The sequence below is a fragment of the Vombatus ursinus genome, unplaced genomic scaffold (genome assembly GCF_900497805.2).
Source record: "Vombatus ursinus unplaced genomic scaffold, bare-nosed wombat genome assembly UNPS02014778.1, whole genome shotgun sequence".
Taxonomy (NCBI): Eukaryota; Metazoa; Chordata; class Mammalia; order Diprotodontia; family Vombatidae; genus Vombatus; species Vombatus ursinus.
In genome coordinates, this window is record NW_020954556.1 from 4,887,068 (window position 1) to 4,905,337 (window position 18,270).

The following is an 18,270-nucleotide window of genomic DNA, read 5'->3' on the forward strand; positions in this document are numbered from 1 at the left end:
CTCCAAAAGTTAAGTAGGAAATAGTATCTAATAAACAGGAATAAATAGAAAGCCATACTTACAATAGCCTTGAGCAGAAACCCATGCCAAGAGACAGAGAGGACATATTAGTATGAAGCAAACACAGCAGCCAAGAGAAGGAACGATTTAGTAACTCATGAACAGAAGGAAAAGATATGCATTTTTTTCAGAAATGTACATTTTTCTTTCTTCTATGTTCTCCTCATCCTGTCTTGTTCTCTGCAGTTTTATACACTGTGGCTAGCTCAAATTATCCATGTGACTGGATATAACAATGCTTTTCTGCTTCCATGCTAAAAACAAATGACATAAAAATAATAATAAAAAATATGTAAACCAGCCCACTCTAAGACTTCTGGTCACATGAAAGGACAGTCTGTTTTTGATAACAGAAATGAGGCTCCTCTTTCTCAGAGGATCACTTCGATTTGGGAGGCAGCAATGTGTGTTATATATTCCTGAGGAACAACTCTATGTTAGTGAGGAAAAAGAAGTAGAAGACATTCAAATCCTGAGAAGGAAAGATGATGTATTTTGTATTTCATTTAGCATTACCTTTTTAGATGTATGAAAGTATAGTTTAAGAATAAAGTAAACATTTTATTTGATAGGCTTTTTCTGCATGAGAAAAGTCTTTTTTTTTTTTTTGGTTTTGTTTTGTTTTTGGTAAGGCAATTGGGGTTAAGTGACTTGCCCAAGGTCACACAACTAGTACATGTCAAGTGTTTGGTCTGAGGCTGGATTTGAACTCAGGTCCTCCTGACTTCAGGGCTGGTGCTCTATCCACTGTGCCACCTAGCTGCCCCCATGAGAAAAGTCTTAAGACAATAGGAATGCAGTATGAAAAAATAAAGAATTAAAGGCACATAACATCACTTTCCCAAAACACCTCAACATCTGCAATGAAGCTCCCTAATTTGCAAGAACAGCACTTTATTTGGCCAGAGAATGGCTACGGAGGTGGTGATGGTGGGTGGGTGGGTAGATGTGTGTGTGTGTCTGACATGGATTTAACTGGGAGTGGACAAAACATAAATGTGATTCAGAGGAAACTGTCTAACATGGTCAATGACAAAAAATAAATGTTCAAATAAATACAACTGTATTTTTCATTTGATAAGCAAAAAGATCAACTATAACAACTTTCAGTGTAACATGAAAAGCACAGTGATCCAAAATTTTCTTTTCTTATCTGGCAATAAGAATCCGAAAGTCAGAAAACAGAAAAGAGCCTTGGGTTAATTTCCTTTTCTTCTCACTTTCACTAGGTTCTTAAAATTCATCTTTTAGAGTGCTATTCTCTAGGCTTTAAAATGTTCTTTAGGTATCACAGGCAGATTTTTTTTTCACATTTTATGGATCTATGATTTTGGTAGTTCATCAGTTCTCTCTCTTTTGTCTATACTTTTTACCAACTCAGAGAGCAACCTTTCCATTCCTTATGACTATAAAAGTCATTAACCTGAATCTAACACCATGGTGATGAGCCTTTCAGAATTTAGCTAGAATGGATCCTCTGATGACAGATATATTATCTGTAGCCTGCCTGTCATCAAAATTTTTACAATCTGGTATGATCTTCCAGAGATTGTATTTTGCTCATGTATCTTTTGGGTACCTGAGGTCATTTCTATACTGTGATGAGGCTTCAGTGAAGGATTTTAGTGCAGCCGTGCTTTAGTATCATTCACAAAAGAAGGTATAAAATGGCACTTTCACATTGGTTTCCTGCTTTAAAAGTGAGATAAAGCCGTCAATTTAATTGTTGGTCACAGCAATCTCAAGAGTATATCTTTTCAGGCTGGGATTCCAAGGAGGATTAAAAACACATAATTAATCCCAAAATATCTGTGATTTTTGAAAGTAACGTGACTAGGACTAAAGTCACATATAACATTTGGTCAGAACTAGCCTGTTCTATGCTTGATATTGTAGGGTTTTAGATTATTTGCTTCCCTAAAAACTTTTCTTTTTCTTTTTAATTTGGACCTCCTTCTTACACTTTTTTTATATGAGAGAATATTACTCTTCTTATTCACCAAGATAATATCAAAGAAGAGGATAATCTTCTTTTCTACTGCTATTATTACTGAGTAATATTTTTTCTAGCCTTTCAAAAAAGTTTGCGATAAACAAATACTAACTAATTTAACTGAATTACTGTAAGGAAAATATTCGGGAAACCTTTTGACAATTTTTAGTACATTAAGACAGCAATTACAGGGTGCAGGGAGACAGTTTCACTTATTTTTCCTTTCTAAGGTTCTGTGTTTAAGAGAGCTAAAGCTAGCTGTGGATGAAGGGCTATAACATCTACAAAGAGATTTTAAAATTTACTTGAATTATCAGTATCTTGAGATGTACAACATGTCTGCTTCATGTATAAAAGGGCAGATGTACAAAATTGTTGCTGTTGCTGTTTGACCTTTGTTCTCGAAGAGGACCATGGCATCAGGAAGATGATACCATGACATGCAAGTGAACTGTATTTAAGTGAGGGGGGGCTGTGCAAAGTCACCAGCCTCACTTCTCCTTTGGAGCCATCTGGGTCCAGTGGCACAATATAGATTAGGACAGCTAGAGATGGTCCCAGACAAAATTAGTAGAACACATGAAAATTCTAGAAAGCATATGATAAATTTTGACTAGAAAAGTATAGAAAATTTATATTTTAAATAATGTCCTTTATATCTGCGAACAACTAATTGGTAATGGAAAGGGGAGCATCTATAAAAATTAAAATACATGCCCTAAGTGGACAGTAGTCATAATGACAACTAACCCAGTGGTACAAGGGTAGGTTCTGCTTCTAGTCAATTACCTCTAATATCTATAATCAGTTTGGTTCAAGACTGGGGTTACATATTGCATTGAGAACTGTGTTATTCAAGTGAGACAAAACCTAGTATAGAACTTTAAATAAGGCAGTGGCTTTTATTGAATGAATGGACTTAGAAAAATTTGTTGGTTTTACTATACTTTCAGAGATATCAACAGAAGATAATGTTGCGGAATATGAGAGGGCAGAGGTTATATGAAATAAATTATTTGCATTATAGCAAAGCAGATTTGAATGCCCATCTTAGCATCAAAATGGACCTCAAGCCTATGAGACTTGGCTTGTTAAGGCTGGATCTCCTAAAGTTCTTGAGAAGCAGATAAAACTAGATAGAAGAAAGGGGTCTATTTAACTTACAAAAGGTAGTCCAAAAAGATCAGTCTTTGCAAGCAAGTTAAAAGACTGATAAAACTCTTTTGACTTTTAAGACTCGAATTCAAAGTAAAATAAACTGGCCCACCAAATAAAAGGATTAGCAGATTAAAACAGAAGATTACTAAAATCCAGTTATCTTTCTCCAGTTTTCTGCAGAGCACTGAATAAAACCAACCAAGTCCCCCTTGGCATATATGCCTGAAGAAGTTAATGGATTTGTTAAAGCCTTTTTGATAAACTACAAATCTTAATCATTATCACAAAGTTTCACATAGTAGTTTTTCCATGAAAGAGAAAAACCATTTTGTGTAGGTGAATACTATCAATACGTAGCGCGTTCTTTGTGGGCAAACACTGTAAAAGGTGAGATGGGGGAAACGACTGAATTTTCATGTTAAGAAAATGCCATCTCTTTCACAATCTAAGTTGTGGCAGAGTAAATCTAGGAAATTTTTTAAATCAGGAATTTTTTTTAATAGGAAATATTTCTAATTTCTTTTAAAAGCCATAGGAAATTATATAAAAATAACAAAATGAAACCTTTAGTTCTAAGTTTTCTCATTAATATGCAATTGCTAAAAATTCTAAGTGTGTATTATGAACACTTACATCTTCTGCTTTTGAGCCTTGCTCCTGTAAAGATTTCTGCAATTCTTCAACTTGTGACTGTACTTCTAGAAGTCTTTGATTCACCAGTCTAGAAATAAATAAACATCTTATTTTGGGGGTGCAGGATAATTCATACCTTCTTTTTCCTTTGTGATCCAATATTGGATATAGGACATTGGTAAGGCACACAAAAATATCCTTATGTTGTTATAGTGAGTATAGACTGTAGATCATAAAAATGGCTCACAAATTATAGCAATTGAGGATTTACAAAATGATTTTCTCACAAGAACTCTAAGTACAGTGCAAATATAATTATTCTAATTTAGCATGTGAGGAAATGGGAGGCCCAGAAAGGCAGAGATGATACAACCTGCCCCAGGTTGTATAAAAAATATGTTACAGAGCAGTTCAAACTCATCCCTTCACTGCCTCCAATTCAAGTCTTCTTTAAACTACAATAATTCAAAGTTGTAGGTTTAAAACTTACAAAGCCACTGTTTAATGGGTAGCTGAATTTGAATATTCTTTGACAGTAAGCTTAACATAAAAGAGAGAACATCAAAGAAGATAAAATGGACAATTTTGATTATATGGACCAAAAAATAAAATCAATGCAGCTAAAATTAGAAGGGTAGCAGGTAACTGGGGGGAAAAAACCTTTGTAGCAAATTTATCTGATTGAGGTCTCATTTCTAAGATATATAGAAAAATTGTTCAAATTTATAAGAATACGCTATTCTCCAACTGATAAATGGTCAAAAGATATGAACAGACAATTCTTTTTTTTTTTTTAGGCAACTGGGGTTTAGTGACTCGCCCAGGGTCACACAGCTAGTGCCAAATGTTTGATCTGAGGCCGCATTTGAACTCAGGTCCTCCTGACTTTAGGGCTGGTGCTCTATCCACTGCGCCACCTAGCTGCCCCTGAACAGACAATTCTTAAGGGAAGAAGTTCAAGCTATCAATGATAATATGAAAGGAAGCTTCAAGTGACTAATAATTAGAGAAATGTAAATTAAAAAAACTCTGAGGTTACACCTCACACCCATAAGATTGACAAAACTGACAAAAAAGAAAATGACAAATGCTGAAGGGCTATGGGAAAGCGGTTCATGAGCATACTGTTTATGAAGCCATTCTGGAAAGCAATTTGTAACTCTACCCCCCAAATTACTAAACTTTGACATAGTGACATCATGACTAAATCTACATCCCAAAGAAGTCAAAGAAAGGGGAAAAGGACTCCTGTGAAGGGGATAGTTTCAGAGAAACTAGGAAAGACCTACATGAACTAATATAGAATGAAATGATTTATACAATTACACAGAACAATGTATACAGTAACAATATCGCAAAGACAAAAAATGTTGAAAGGACTCTGATCAAGTCAATCACTAATTATGACTCCAGAGGACCCATGATAAAACATGCTTCCTGACGGAGAGTGATGTCCTCAGGACACAGATTGAGACATATTTTTTGGATATGGCCAATGTGTGAATTTGTTTGGTGACTATGAACATTTGTTTCAAGGGTTTTATCATTTTTTTTTCTCAATCAGGAGGTGGGGATAGGGAAGGGCTAGTAAGAGGAAGAAAATGGATTTTTGTTAAGTGAAAGAAATAAAATTTAATTAAAAAAATGTTAAGTGAAATAACCTCTATGTCAATTAATTACCATAAAAAGGAAGGGTATTTTTCAAGCAGAGTGGGTTACAACTTGGAAAATAAGAAATGTCTAGTCATATATTCTACAGTACAAATGCAATCTATTTATCCCTCTTCAACAATCTAAATAAATTAAAAAAAAAAGAAAATAGCGAATTGAAGATTCTGATATTTCTATCAAATGAGACTGCAAAAAATCGTGACATGGTCTAACAACCTGACAACAACTGTCAAGGTGACACTGGCCATAAAAGATTTTGGAACTCAAGATTTCTTCATCACTGATGTTTAATCAGCAAGAATAAAAATGAGAGAAATAGGATGGATTAGGTACTGTTTTAATATGACTAACAAGGAAATATACAGAATAAATTCACAAAAATGTGAATAGGCACTTTCTTAAGATGAGTCTGTACTGTACATGTAGAACCTACATCAAATTGAAATTCCTTGCCTTCACTTTGAGGGGGTAGGGAGGAAGAGAGGGGGAGAATCTGAAACTCAAAATTTTAAAAAAGAATATTAAAAATTGTTTTTACATGTAATTAGAAAAGAAATGAAAGTAAGATAAACTTATAAAAGGTAGAGAAAAGTTTAAGGCACTCTGGAAAAAACATACAATACCTTACTTCATCTCCATGGAAAATTTAAACACTGGATTTCAGAGTAATCAAGTTCACATAATAGGAATTAATTGGGCAGCTGATGCTATTAATATTTTCCTACCTGTTTTCTGTCTCAAGTTCATTCTTACGTAGATTTGCATCATCGAGCAGACTCTGCAATAATGCAATCCGTTCATTATCAGAACCCTCTTGATTAAGTTTTAACATTTTATTTTCGTGCTGAAGACGAATAAGTTTCTCCCTGGATAGGTAAAATAAAAATTGAAATGCACTGTTAAGTATTTATAATATAACTATTAAAAATATATCAATATGTAGTCATGTATTTAAGGCACAGACTAGATTTCAAGTAAATGGAAAAGGATTGTATTGTCTCTGTATTATAATTACTAAAGTCACTAAGAGATCAAGGTGTTAAAAACTGTTTTTGGTTTTTAAGAACAGATAATCTGAACATGATCAATGCCAACAATTGAGTGAACTTTAAGCATCCTATTTCTTTTCAGATTTAGACACCTGGGTCTTAGATATATTAATATAATTTACTCATTCAACAGTTTTTTTAAGTGCCTACTGTATGAAAGACTAGGAAAAGAAGCACTGTGCTAGATGGTACAAAGGATGCAAAGATGTGTAAGACGTGGTCCTTCCCCTTAATGAACTTACCACTTTGTAATAGGCTCCCTGATCCCTTCGCCAAAACTTACGGAAAAGACAACAAATATTAAAAATCTAAATTATCAGCTCTCATAAAACAGAGGTTTTAATATTTTCTTCCAGAGGATAGATTTATAGAATGTTAAAGCTAGAAGGGAATTTGTCAATAACTTAATTCACCCTCAAATAATTCACTCTCACTTCACAGATGAGGGAACTCATATTCTGCAAAGTCAGATGACTTGTCCATTGTCATAAAGCTATGGGGCAGCTCACTGGGAGAGTGGATGGAGCACCAGCCCCTGGGATCAGGAAGACCTGAGTTCTAATTCAGCCTCAGATACTTATAGGCTGTGTGACCTTAGGCAAGTCACTTAATCTGTTTGCTTCAGTTTTCTCATATGTAAAATAAGGATAACAAATAGCATCCAGTTCCCAGGGTTGCTGTGAAGATCAATTAAGATAGTAACAGTAAAGTGCTTAGTACAGTGTCTGGCATACAGTGGGTGCTATATAAATGTTAGCTATTATTAATAGAATAATTACCTTAAAGATGCAAAACAGATGTTTGCAGTGAGGAGAAAGGAAAAAAAGATGTCCCCCCATAACATTTCTTATATTTTTACATTTTCAAAAAGTTCTCTCATGATATTTTTTTAAAGTAAAATTTTAAAAGGATATATTACTCCACTTTAATAAACACAGAGTGCCTCTACAAGGATAAAAAAGGACAGTTCTTGCCTTCAAGGAGCTTAGAGGTTCACAGGAAGAACAGATATGTACCTAAACCTATGACATAAAGTCACTGGATCATAGCATATAGACCCAGAAGGGACCTTAGACAGTATAGGGGGAAAGCAGGAACCACAATCATTTCAAAACATCTTGATGGACTAATAATCCCCCAATTGCCTCGTTGCCTCACAATAGAGGGTCTTCAATTGTTACTGAAAGAGGAATAAAATATACTAAACTATGCAAAGAAAAGGTAAAGCATATGGTCCCATCCACTGCTGTAACAACTATTTGTTGTCCTTGGATAAGAAATGCTTGAAGTTTTGTCTAGGACTTCTTTAACAACTGTAAAAATATTTGGTCATCTCCCCTTGTCTTTTGCCCTTGAACAGAGTTAAGCTGTTTTCTTATTGTGAAAATAAATCCTGACAGATGGATTCCAAATAGTCCCCCTTTTGCTTTTGAATGATTCCCCCTTTTCTCTGCCCCTCCCTTGTCTGTGAAATGCTTTATCTATTCTGAGTTACCACAGAACACTGCTGATTGGCTGTGTACTCTAAGTGAACCTGAAAAATTATAAAAACCAAATATGTACCCTAGGAAGCTAAAGCTGCTATCAGAAAGCAGTCTCCCTTAGCATGCTAATAAATGTCTTTGCTTTCAATTTGGCCTCTTATCTTTGACCCATATTCACTGGATTCCTGCTCGCAGTAAACTCTGGTAAGAGGCCCCATTGCTTTCAGTTAAGAGGATTACCAACAATATCACTGAATGCAGTCTCTTTTTTTTTGAAGAAGAGAAATTGAGGCACACAGAGTTTAACTGAGTTTTCCATAGTCATACAGTGTATTTGAAGCAATGTGAGGAATTCTTCTGACCCCAAATCTAAAGTCCTTTCAGTTACACCGCTTCTTATGGTTAAGAGTAATAACAGAAGCCATATTACACACCCAAAGTATTTACAGCAGCACTTTTTGTAGTACTGAAGAACTGGAAACAAAGTAGATGATGCTCAACAATTAGATATGAAAATGTATCTCCCTCACTTCTTTAAAGAGATAGGAACTATGGATACAGAACTTCATATTTCAGAATTATTGGAAATAAGAAAAATACTGCTACATTTTATGTCTCTAATAAAGTTAGTCATAAATTTTCATTAAGTACTGACCACTGGTCAGGCAATTCCTATGGGTGTGGAAACAAAAGTGCTGGTTAGTTTTGCTGAGCTGTTTTCTTTTTCTTCTTATAAATGATGGCTCACTGAGAGGGGGGAGGAGGCATATTTTGGGAAGTAAAGGTGATTATAAAAAAATTAATTTTCAGAAGAAATCAAACTGAAGAATCAAATTCAAGAAGGAAGGCTCAAGGAGGAAGGAATAACTTCCAACTGTGGGTGTCAGGGAAGGGAGCTGGTACTCAAATTAGGCCTCAAGGGAAGAGAAAGCTGACAATAAGGAGGGATCAGGGACAAAGTGAGGGAAGTTCCTTTCCAGGTATGGGAGATGGCATGTGTCAAAGTACTTTGCACAGGGTAGCTACAAAGCATTATAACATACTTACTTTATTTCAGGCGTAACAATCTCTGCGGCCAGACTGTCTGAAGACTCTTGACTTCCTAGAGGCATTAATCCTATTTACAATACACATGATGGAACAGAGAAGTTAGGATAAAATAGTCATCTTTTCTCCTCTCTACATTTAGGTTTTCCATCCTTCTTCCTGGATGAAAAGCTCTTCTCCATGTGCATAGCCAAAAGCCCAAGTCTTTTAGGTTTTGTCCATCAGAATAAAGTTTTTTGGTAGAAGGAATCAGAAGGGTTATTTGGGAAGTGACAGTTGTGGCCTCCATTATTCGTAAAAGTTAGTAACATTTAAGATGTTAAAACTCTTCTGAATATGAAGATCAAAGTGTGGAAAGACATTTGCTTATATACTTTTTATATTTTCCAAACAGATCAACTACTGGGATCTTGTTCCAGATGTTTGATACAGACAGAATTATAGTTCTTCAGAGAAGAGAATGGTTTTGAAAGGCGCACCAAGGCAAGCATTCTAAGCATTTTCTCAAACTCTTCTTCAAAACTACATAGTCTGCATTTGTCCCATGTGCATAAGCTCCCTTTGGGAGGCCAAGGAAAGAGGCAAAAAACCAAACAGTGAAAACCAAGAATGTTAGGGTAGACTAAAATGAGATAGGAATAGAAGGAAAATTAGCAATGCAGAGCATAGTCAGGTGAAACACTACAGGAAGGGAAGCTGTATGCAGGAGGGAACAGAAGGGAAATACATACCACCTCAAGCTTACAATCCACAAAGAGACCAGATACCACTGCTGGTATATGCCACTTAGTGAATTACTGATCACATTTCCTAACTTCTTTCTACCATTATGATGAAAATAAAATTCTATTTTTTCACAATAATATTTTTATGCTTTGTAGAAAAAAAATCCCATCCTAATAACATGAACTTAAAAACATTATTATTAAGAAAGCTGTTCATATAACGTTTACATAATGAGATGAGAGTTAAACCTTCCACCCTTAGAAGTTGGTTTAAGCTCTAATAGACTGACTTCACTGACCTAATAAGCAATCAAAAATTGGTGAAAAGAATTTTTAGGGAGTCACTGAACAAATGTTGCCTCATAATCCTATTTAATGTTTCCTACAAGAAAATTATTAGACTGTATTTTTTAAAAACCAGACTCAGGAACTATACTCATAACTCAGGAGCTCTAACCTTAAGCTTTCAAGTCTTTGTTTTGTTTAAAATAGTTCAGCAACACCTATTATTTTCTTGACTGGACTAACATTTTTTTCCTCCATCAGAGGAAAAACCTTCTTTAAATAATAAAAATCAAGAGTTCTTGGCTTTTTTTGTGTCATGGATGTCTTCTGGAAGTGTGGTGAACAGATCTTTCTGAGAATAATGTTTCTAAATGCATAAAAAAATAGGATTATAAAGGTAATCAAACAATATTGAAAATAAACATGTAATTTTTCTTCTATCCAAGTTCACAGAGGTCCCTGAAATTTATCTATAGAAAGGAGACCTAAGAACTGCTTTAAATAGATTTTTCTATATATAAAAATATTTTAATTAATTTTTAACCAAAAGAGAATTTACCAAAAAACACTTTTGCATATACTTGTATTATGCATGTTACAGCAAGAGCAGAACATAAATTATATTGCTTTGAACTCAGGGCGTTTTTTGTTACCTTGAGTAGTGAGCTGCCCTTCTTGGGCCTGTACACATCTAAGTTCTTCAATGGTTTCTTTAAGAGAATCCCGTTCAGTTCTTAATCTCTGCAGGAACAAAGGAAGAAGATTAGATTTAGAATACAAACCCAGCCATCAGAGTTGGCTCTACTGGTCCACTATATTTGCTTTCACAGATATCATATTTTAATGTTTGAAGTAATATTTACATTACCAAATTACATTCAGAAGAACAGTTACTGGGAACTCAGGTCCTTTTTATAAAATATGAACATTTTTTTCATAGTTCACTTAAAAGCTGATCCCTAACACTTTTTTAAATGGATCAAACTTCTAAATGGACAACCACAAATTAGCAAACATTGATTGCTACAGAATCACAGATTCAGAGCTAAGAGGAACTTTAAAAGTCATCTAGTCAAGCCCCCCATTTCACCACTATGATAGAGGCAGAATTTGAAATGAGATGTTCTGAGAACTGAGCCAGTGTTCTTCCTACTGTACCATGCTGCTCAGTTAGTATCTACTATGTGCAGAGCGCTGTTTAAATAAGGTCTAGTTTCTACTTTTACAAAGCTTAAACTTCAGTAGGCAGATAAGATACAAACACAGATGACTATAGTACACAATATTAAATTACTGCTGTAGAGAAGTAGAAAAACAATTTGCTCTGTGGGGTCAGAAGGGGAAGGTCATTGAGAAAAGGTGGTGAGGGGGATGAAGGGAAAGCTTTTTGGAGCTAGCAGCCTTTAGTCTGGACTTTAAAAGATGGGGAGTAATTCAGTAGGTAAAGAAGGAGGGGGCTGACAGACCAAGTGTACAGAATAGCAAGGGCAAAGGCACAGAGGTGATACTGCACAAGATACCTGTTAAGTAGCAGTGTGGTTCAGTCTGCTTGGATTAAAGAAATTAAGATGAGATAAAGATGGAAAGATGAGGTGATGCTGGATTATAAATGATTCTGAATGAGCAGATAAGTTGGAACTTTACTTGGTAAGCAAAAGGGACTGACTAAAGATTTCTGAGTGAAAGCCAATATAATCCGATTTGTGCATAAGGATAATTAGTAGGATAAAGCATGGTCTTGAGGAAGACGAGCAAAGGAAGAAGATCTGCTAGAAGCCTATTGCAACAATCTAGAAAGAGAATGAGAATTTGTTTTATAGAGAATCACATGACCTCTAGTGTTGGAAGGGATTTCAGAGGTTATCTGGTGTAACCTCTACCTGAATATGCCTAACAAATAGTCATATGTTCTGTGCCAGAAGGCCTCCCGAGGCAGCTCATTACATTTTTGGATAATTCTGTTAAGAATTTTTTACTTAATTCTAACCTATATCTGCTTTTCTGAAATTTCTATCCATTGTTCCTAGATGGGCCCTCCAGGGCAGTGATATCAAGAGTACAAAGAAGGAAACAGATGCAAGATACATTGTGTAAGTATAACTGATAGAGCAACCCATAGTGGGAACTGGATTAGAGGAATGAATAAATGTTGGTGCCAATGACCAATACAGTAAAGTCAAAAGTTCGAGTAAGTTTAAGGGAAGGACTAGTTTGGGAAATGTTGATCCTGAGGTAGCGGTGATTCATTTAGGTAGAAATGTCTTGGAAACAACTAGAGACATGGATGTGAAACTCAGAAGTCAGGGATGGAGAAATTGATTGGTTCGAAAATTCGTATTTGTATGAAAATAGTGGTTGAAGCCAAGAAATAAGACATTGTGTAGAGAGGAAAAGTAGGGAGAGAGAAAGAGGACCTCCCAGGACAGAATGGATGAGTACCTTCCTTAAGAAGCTTGAGAAAACGAGAAACTAGAAAAAGAGATGATAAAGAAGTGTAAAAATATAGTGTTCTAAGAATTCAAGAGTGTGTGGTGTTTCCCAATCTAAAGCAGAAGAGAAGTGGAGAATGAGAAGGAAGAATGAAGAATGAGTACTAAGGCACTGAAGGTATAAAGGGGCAACACAACATAACAAAGTACCAGTGGATTTGGCAATTAGAGAGGCAATGGTAATTTTTCAGACAGTAATTTCAGTAGAATGCTAGGAGAGACTGAAGCTAGATTGCAAGGGACTGATGAGTAGGGAAGTATAAGCAATCTTGTATTACGTATTTAATATGAATATGAAACATTTTATGGGGTGGGAGAAGGGAACAAAAGAAAAGTAAGAATGTTAAAGACCCTCTTAGGATTTAGGGGTTGAACCAGAATGATCTTTAATGTTCCTTCAAACTCTAAAACTCAATTGGTTGTTAGCTATTTATGATAGCTCACTAGAAAGAAGGGCTCTATTACGTGATGTAAATCTAGTATTTAGTAATTATGAGGAAAAACTTTTTTGATGTGATTTATTACATCCTTTAGGAAATGTTAAGGCTTCACCTGGAATTTTCAATTAATTTGATTTGTTCATCTTTATTAAAGAGCGTCATTTGTCTAGATTTCAATTAAGAAAATATAAATTTTATAATGTAAATTTCACAAAGCATTGTGCTATGTTGAAATATATCAATATTCATTATTTTCTTTATCCATGTTGTACCTCTACCAGCACAAGAAACTACACTTCCATCCCTGTCACTTCTCAAATAAAAATACCAATCCCCCAGTAACACCCACATGTGCTCTCTCTCCCCATTATTATATTAAGCTATATGAGAGCGGGGACTCTGGCTTTTGTACTGGTATCGACAATGCTTAGCACATAGCTTACTATAGTATAACAAATGTCTTTTCATTCATTCATTTATTCTTAGGTTATTTTCATCTTATGATGAAAGTAGGAATTACAACTGTTCCAAAGTTGAGTGAACTGATACAATAATAGATCTTTTGGTTTTGGTATTGCTAATGTCAAGGCAATTGGAATATTTATTTAAGTAATGTTTATATATAATATTTCATTAACTTTGATTCTTTATTTATAAATAATGAATTGTGGGTGCAGTTGTGATTCTACACTGAATGAGCACAAATTCACTCAGCATTCTACATCTAGCCATCCTTTAGATCATGCTTCATTTCACATCCCACCCATTCATCCACCTAGGTTTTTCTTATCATGTGTCCTGCTACCATCCCATTTCTCCTGACCTGGACTTGTCTATTACACAGAATCCATGCTCCAGTTCCTGATTTGAAACTTCTGATTGGGGAATATGTGAGTACAAATTTACACAGAGTAACCAAATGATTAGTGCCACTGCTTCTGGAAAGGGAATATCAATTAATCAACTGTCCCATGGAGCATGTCATGAACCCATATATTGTTGTCTTCCTCCATTAGAATGCAAGCTTCTTGAAGACAGGAACTTTTTTATACTTTTGTATTTGTATCCCAAGGCTTAGCATGGTGAATTGCACATCATAAGTGCTTAATACTTTGCATTTATTAAATGAATGTTGAACTCCTGGAGTGGGAACTGTCTAGACAAGTTGTTCTTAAACTTTTTGGTCTCAGGACCTCTTTACACTCTTAAAAATTACTGAGGTGGGTCAGCTAGATGGCGCAATGGATAGAGCACTGGCCCTGGAGTCAAGAGGACCTGAGTTCAAATCCTGCCTCAGATACTTACTAGCTGTGTAAATCCTGGGCAAGTCACTTAACACAAATAAAACAAAACAAAAACAAAATTATTGAGGACCCTGAAAGAGCTTTTGTTTATGTGGGTTATACCTATCAATACACACTTCATTAAAAATGAAAAGTGGTAAAACTCTAAAATATTTATTAATTCATTAAAAATAACAATAATAAATCTATTAAATGTTAACATAACACATTTTTATGGAAAATAACTGTATTTTCCAAAACAAAACAAAAATTAGTGAGAAGCAATTTCTTTACCGCCTGGCTTAACAGATGGCTGGCTTCTTGTATGTGCTTCTGCATTTGATTTTTTGCAATGTTGTTTTGCTTGAAGTATATTTAGAAAATCAGGCCTCACACGGATGGGCAGTTGGAAAAGGGAGGAGTATTTTAATAAGCAAATAACTTCTTAGTATTATTATAGAAACAGTTTTGATTCACTTGGTCTCTGGGACTCTGAGGGGTCCTTGGATTATACTTTGAGAATGGTTGCTTTAGACTCAGATCACAACCAATGACTTGATAGATTAGTCCTACAGAAGTGAGTTGCCTGGGGTCATACAGTTAATACGTGACAAAGACAGGATTTGAACCCAGGTATTCCTGACTCTGATTTCACACTCTAGCTACCATGCCAAGCATTTAATTTATCAGCAATAACAACAACAAAAAAAGAATATATACTCACATCCTTTTCTTTTTGAAGACTATCCACTTTTTCTTTCAGCCGTTTATATTCAAAATCTAATTTATCTGCTTTCTTTGATTCTTCAGATAATCTATTTTGTAGTTCTACTACCTGTTACAGAAAGAGGAAGTTATTAACAGTAACAAGTAATAAAAATCACTAGTTTTTCTCTTCTTTATAAATCCATAAAGAAGAGAAATATATATATGTGTATATATATATGATTTCTTAATCAAATACATACAAAAAGAGAGTCTGATTTAAACCAAATGCATTTGGGTAAATAGGTCAACATATTTATTTCCTCTAAAAGACCCTTTATCTATTGTCATTCTAATTATATTTTTAATAATGATTCACGTCTCATAGTGCTTTGAGGTTTACAAAGCTTTTTCCTTACAAATACCCTGAGACTTAGGTAGTCGCATATAGTATTATTACTATTTAAAGATGATAAAAACGAGGCTCACAGAGACTAAGTAACTGGCTGTTGTGTTGCACATGGACATGCACTGGGAAGACAAACCCACCTCCAACTCTTATCAGCGACGTGACCGTGGGCAGATCATGTGGGCAAATTAATACCATATATTGATCTAGAAGGCAGATAATCAATTGATATTCCTTTTCCAAAAATAAAGGTTACTATACTCAGAGAAAGAAGGGGAAAAGGCTGCAGTGACACATGCCTCCACAGCAGGATAGACAGCAAGAAGCCCAGAGTAGATGGCAAGATGACCATGCACTCAAATTCTCTGAGCCTCAGTTTCCTAATCTACCCCCTAAAACGGGGATAATATTGTGAGGCTCAAATGAGAACGTATGCAAAGTGCTTTGTGAACACTGAACCTTTATAAAGACGTCAACTAATTAACACTTTATTGAATGCTTACTAATCGTGCTAGGTGCTAGCGATACAAATGTAATCTATTAAATAAGTTCTGCTCAAAAGGAGCTATAGTCTAATGGGTAAGACAACAAGGACATTATATATGTAGACATTATATAGATGACATATATAAATACACAGAATTGTCATTATTAGTACACCATGTTGCCTGAAACTTGAATAGATAAAGAAACTGACAAACTAAGGTGCTTTTGGATTTAATCTACACACAGCCAACCAGAACAAGGTAACAGAAGAGGTCAGGGTGTAAGAATTTACTGGGCAGATTCAATTCCATCCTAAACAATACCCTGGATTTTAAAAAAAGCTATCTACTACAGAGCCATGCCAATCAGCTCTAGAGACGAGTTTTAAAGTTAACTCAGGTACAGTCCATTTTAAAAAAATTTTATAGGAATTGTCTTGAAAATGGGCACTGTGATAAAAAAAAACAACAACAAAATTTGTCCACATGAATAAACCAATGTAAAAGAATAATCTCTCACCTGTCTCTTGTATGTTTCAAGCTGACTGCGCGCTGCGTTGGCTTTCCTTAACTCCTCCTCTAGACTTACAGTGTTCTGCATGTACATCGTGTTCTTCTCCTCTAAGAGTTTCACCTGCCGCCTCAAATCACCAAGATCTTCTAATTTCTTTTTATATGATTCTACTTGGCCTTCAAGTTTAGCCACTTTATCAGAAGAATGCCTGGGTGAATTGGGAATTAAAAATTAGATCCATATTAATCTTTCCCTTATCTGAACTACCAAGAATACCGTTTACAGAATTTCAATGTTGGAAAGGGCTGCAGTGACCACCCTATATATCTAATGGCAATCTGTACCTGAAAAAGAATCTCCTCTAAAACAAATCCATAAGTGGTTATCCAGGCTTTGCCTCCGGGGAGGGAAAACATGCTACCTCCTGAAGTAGCCCACCCCAGTATTACACAGCACTGTCAGGAAGGTTCTTCTTACATGGAGGATAAACATGTGCCTTTCACAACTTCTACCCATTGTTCCTAGTTTTGCCATCTTACTAAGACACTCTTTCACGTGACAACTAAACACCTGAAGACAATTATCAGGTCTCCCCGAAGTATTTCCTACTCCAGGCTAAACATCTTTAGTTACCACAACCAGTCCTCATATGGAATGCACTCAAAGTCTTTCAACCATTCTGGCTGCCCTCTCTTGGTTGCTCTATGTCTTGTCAACGGCCTTCCTAGAATGTGGACAATGGAAGACACATTTCTAGAGCTGATAAAACCAGAGTAGACAGCAGAGGGACTATCCCCTTTCGCTTTTGAAATTAAAGTAAACTGAGGCACAAAGTTCCAGGCACATTAATTTATTGGTAAGGGTAATGAATACTAATAAAAGAGGTCGCTTGACTCTTCAGTAAGCCAAAAAATCACAACGTAGGGCTTATTAGCCTTCATATGGTTTTAGAAGTACAAGAGAACAAAGACTAGGAAGCATAAAACAATATGATTGGTTACAAAGTCTGAAGTATCATAGATGATGGAAAACAAAAGATTTGGATGTAAGTCAGGAATGCAGGACTAGCAACAACCCCTCCTTCCCTCTTGTTGCTATGGAAAACTCATTGGTGGTGTCCACTTGCACGGTTAGAGTCATAGTGATAACAGACCAGACCTTTTTTTTTTTTTAACAACATATTAGGGGTGATATAGAATAGAATTAATTACAAAATGGAATAAAAATTAATTTGATTTTCTCTTTATTCCTGGATGTTATGCATTTCATTGCAGCCTAAGGTTTTATGAGCTTTCTTTTTTCCTGCCATTAACAAGTTTAATTCCAAACTGCCTTGGATTAGTCTCTAATTGTTTTAGGTGTGTCTCTTTACTGCTGTACAAGATCTAGGGAATTAATTGTGTCAAATATTTCTTTTGTATTTTCCCAGCCCAGGTTCAAGTCTAGAATGCCGCCCAGTGATGACCACAAAGTAGGTACTTACAAACTTAATGGATAAGACTTGGTAGTTAGTCAAGATCCCAACTGAATAAAAGGTTCTAAGTTTCTACAGGACTGAAAAAGACTGCTTACCTAAGAACATCTATTTCATCTTTCAAAGACTGAGCTTCATCTGCCAAAGTGGTTAGTTCTTCATTTTGTTGCCGGAGTTCAGAAATTTCTTTGTCCAGTTCTTCACAGCGTATTCGATAATCATCTTTGGCTGCTTCTAGTCTGGAAATTAAGACAATAAACTAAACACTATTTACTTTCCAAAATTCCCTTTGACCACAGTAGAAAAATATAATTCAATTCAATTTAACATTTACAAGCACCTACATGGGAAAGGAAAAATATCCTC

The 18,270-nt window shown here is 35.4% G+C and overlaps 1 protein-coding gene across 2 annotated transcripts in view; it reads right to left on the bottom strand.

The window, feature by feature from the left end:
* HOOK3 (hook microtubule tethering protein 3) overlaps positions 1–18,270 on the bottom strand; it is a 109,848-nt gene that overhangs the window by 18,118 nt on the left and 73,460 nt on the right. Inside the window, exons 10-17 of one of the 2 annotated variants that reach the window (XM_027865468.1) lie at positions 18,003–18,143; positions 16,437–16,638; positions 15,042–15,152; positions 10,759–10,846; positions 9,096–9,165; positions 6,241–6,381; positions 3,845–3,932; positions 63–68 (exon numbers count right to left, since the gene is read on the bottom strand). In XM_027865468.1, coding sequence (XP_027721269.1) covers positions 63–68; positions 3,845–3,932; positions 6,241–6,381; positions 9,096–9,165; positions 10,759–10,846; positions 15,042–15,152; positions 16,437–16,638; positions 18,003–18,143 — 847 coding nt within the window. The remainder of the gene's footprint in view (positions 1–62; positions 69–3,844; positions 3,933–6,240; positions 6,382–9,095; positions 9,166–10,758; positions 10,847–15,041; positions 15,153–16,436; positions 16,639–18,002; positions 18,144–18,270) is intronic. The other variant, XM_027865469.1, reaches the window with a different exon arrangement.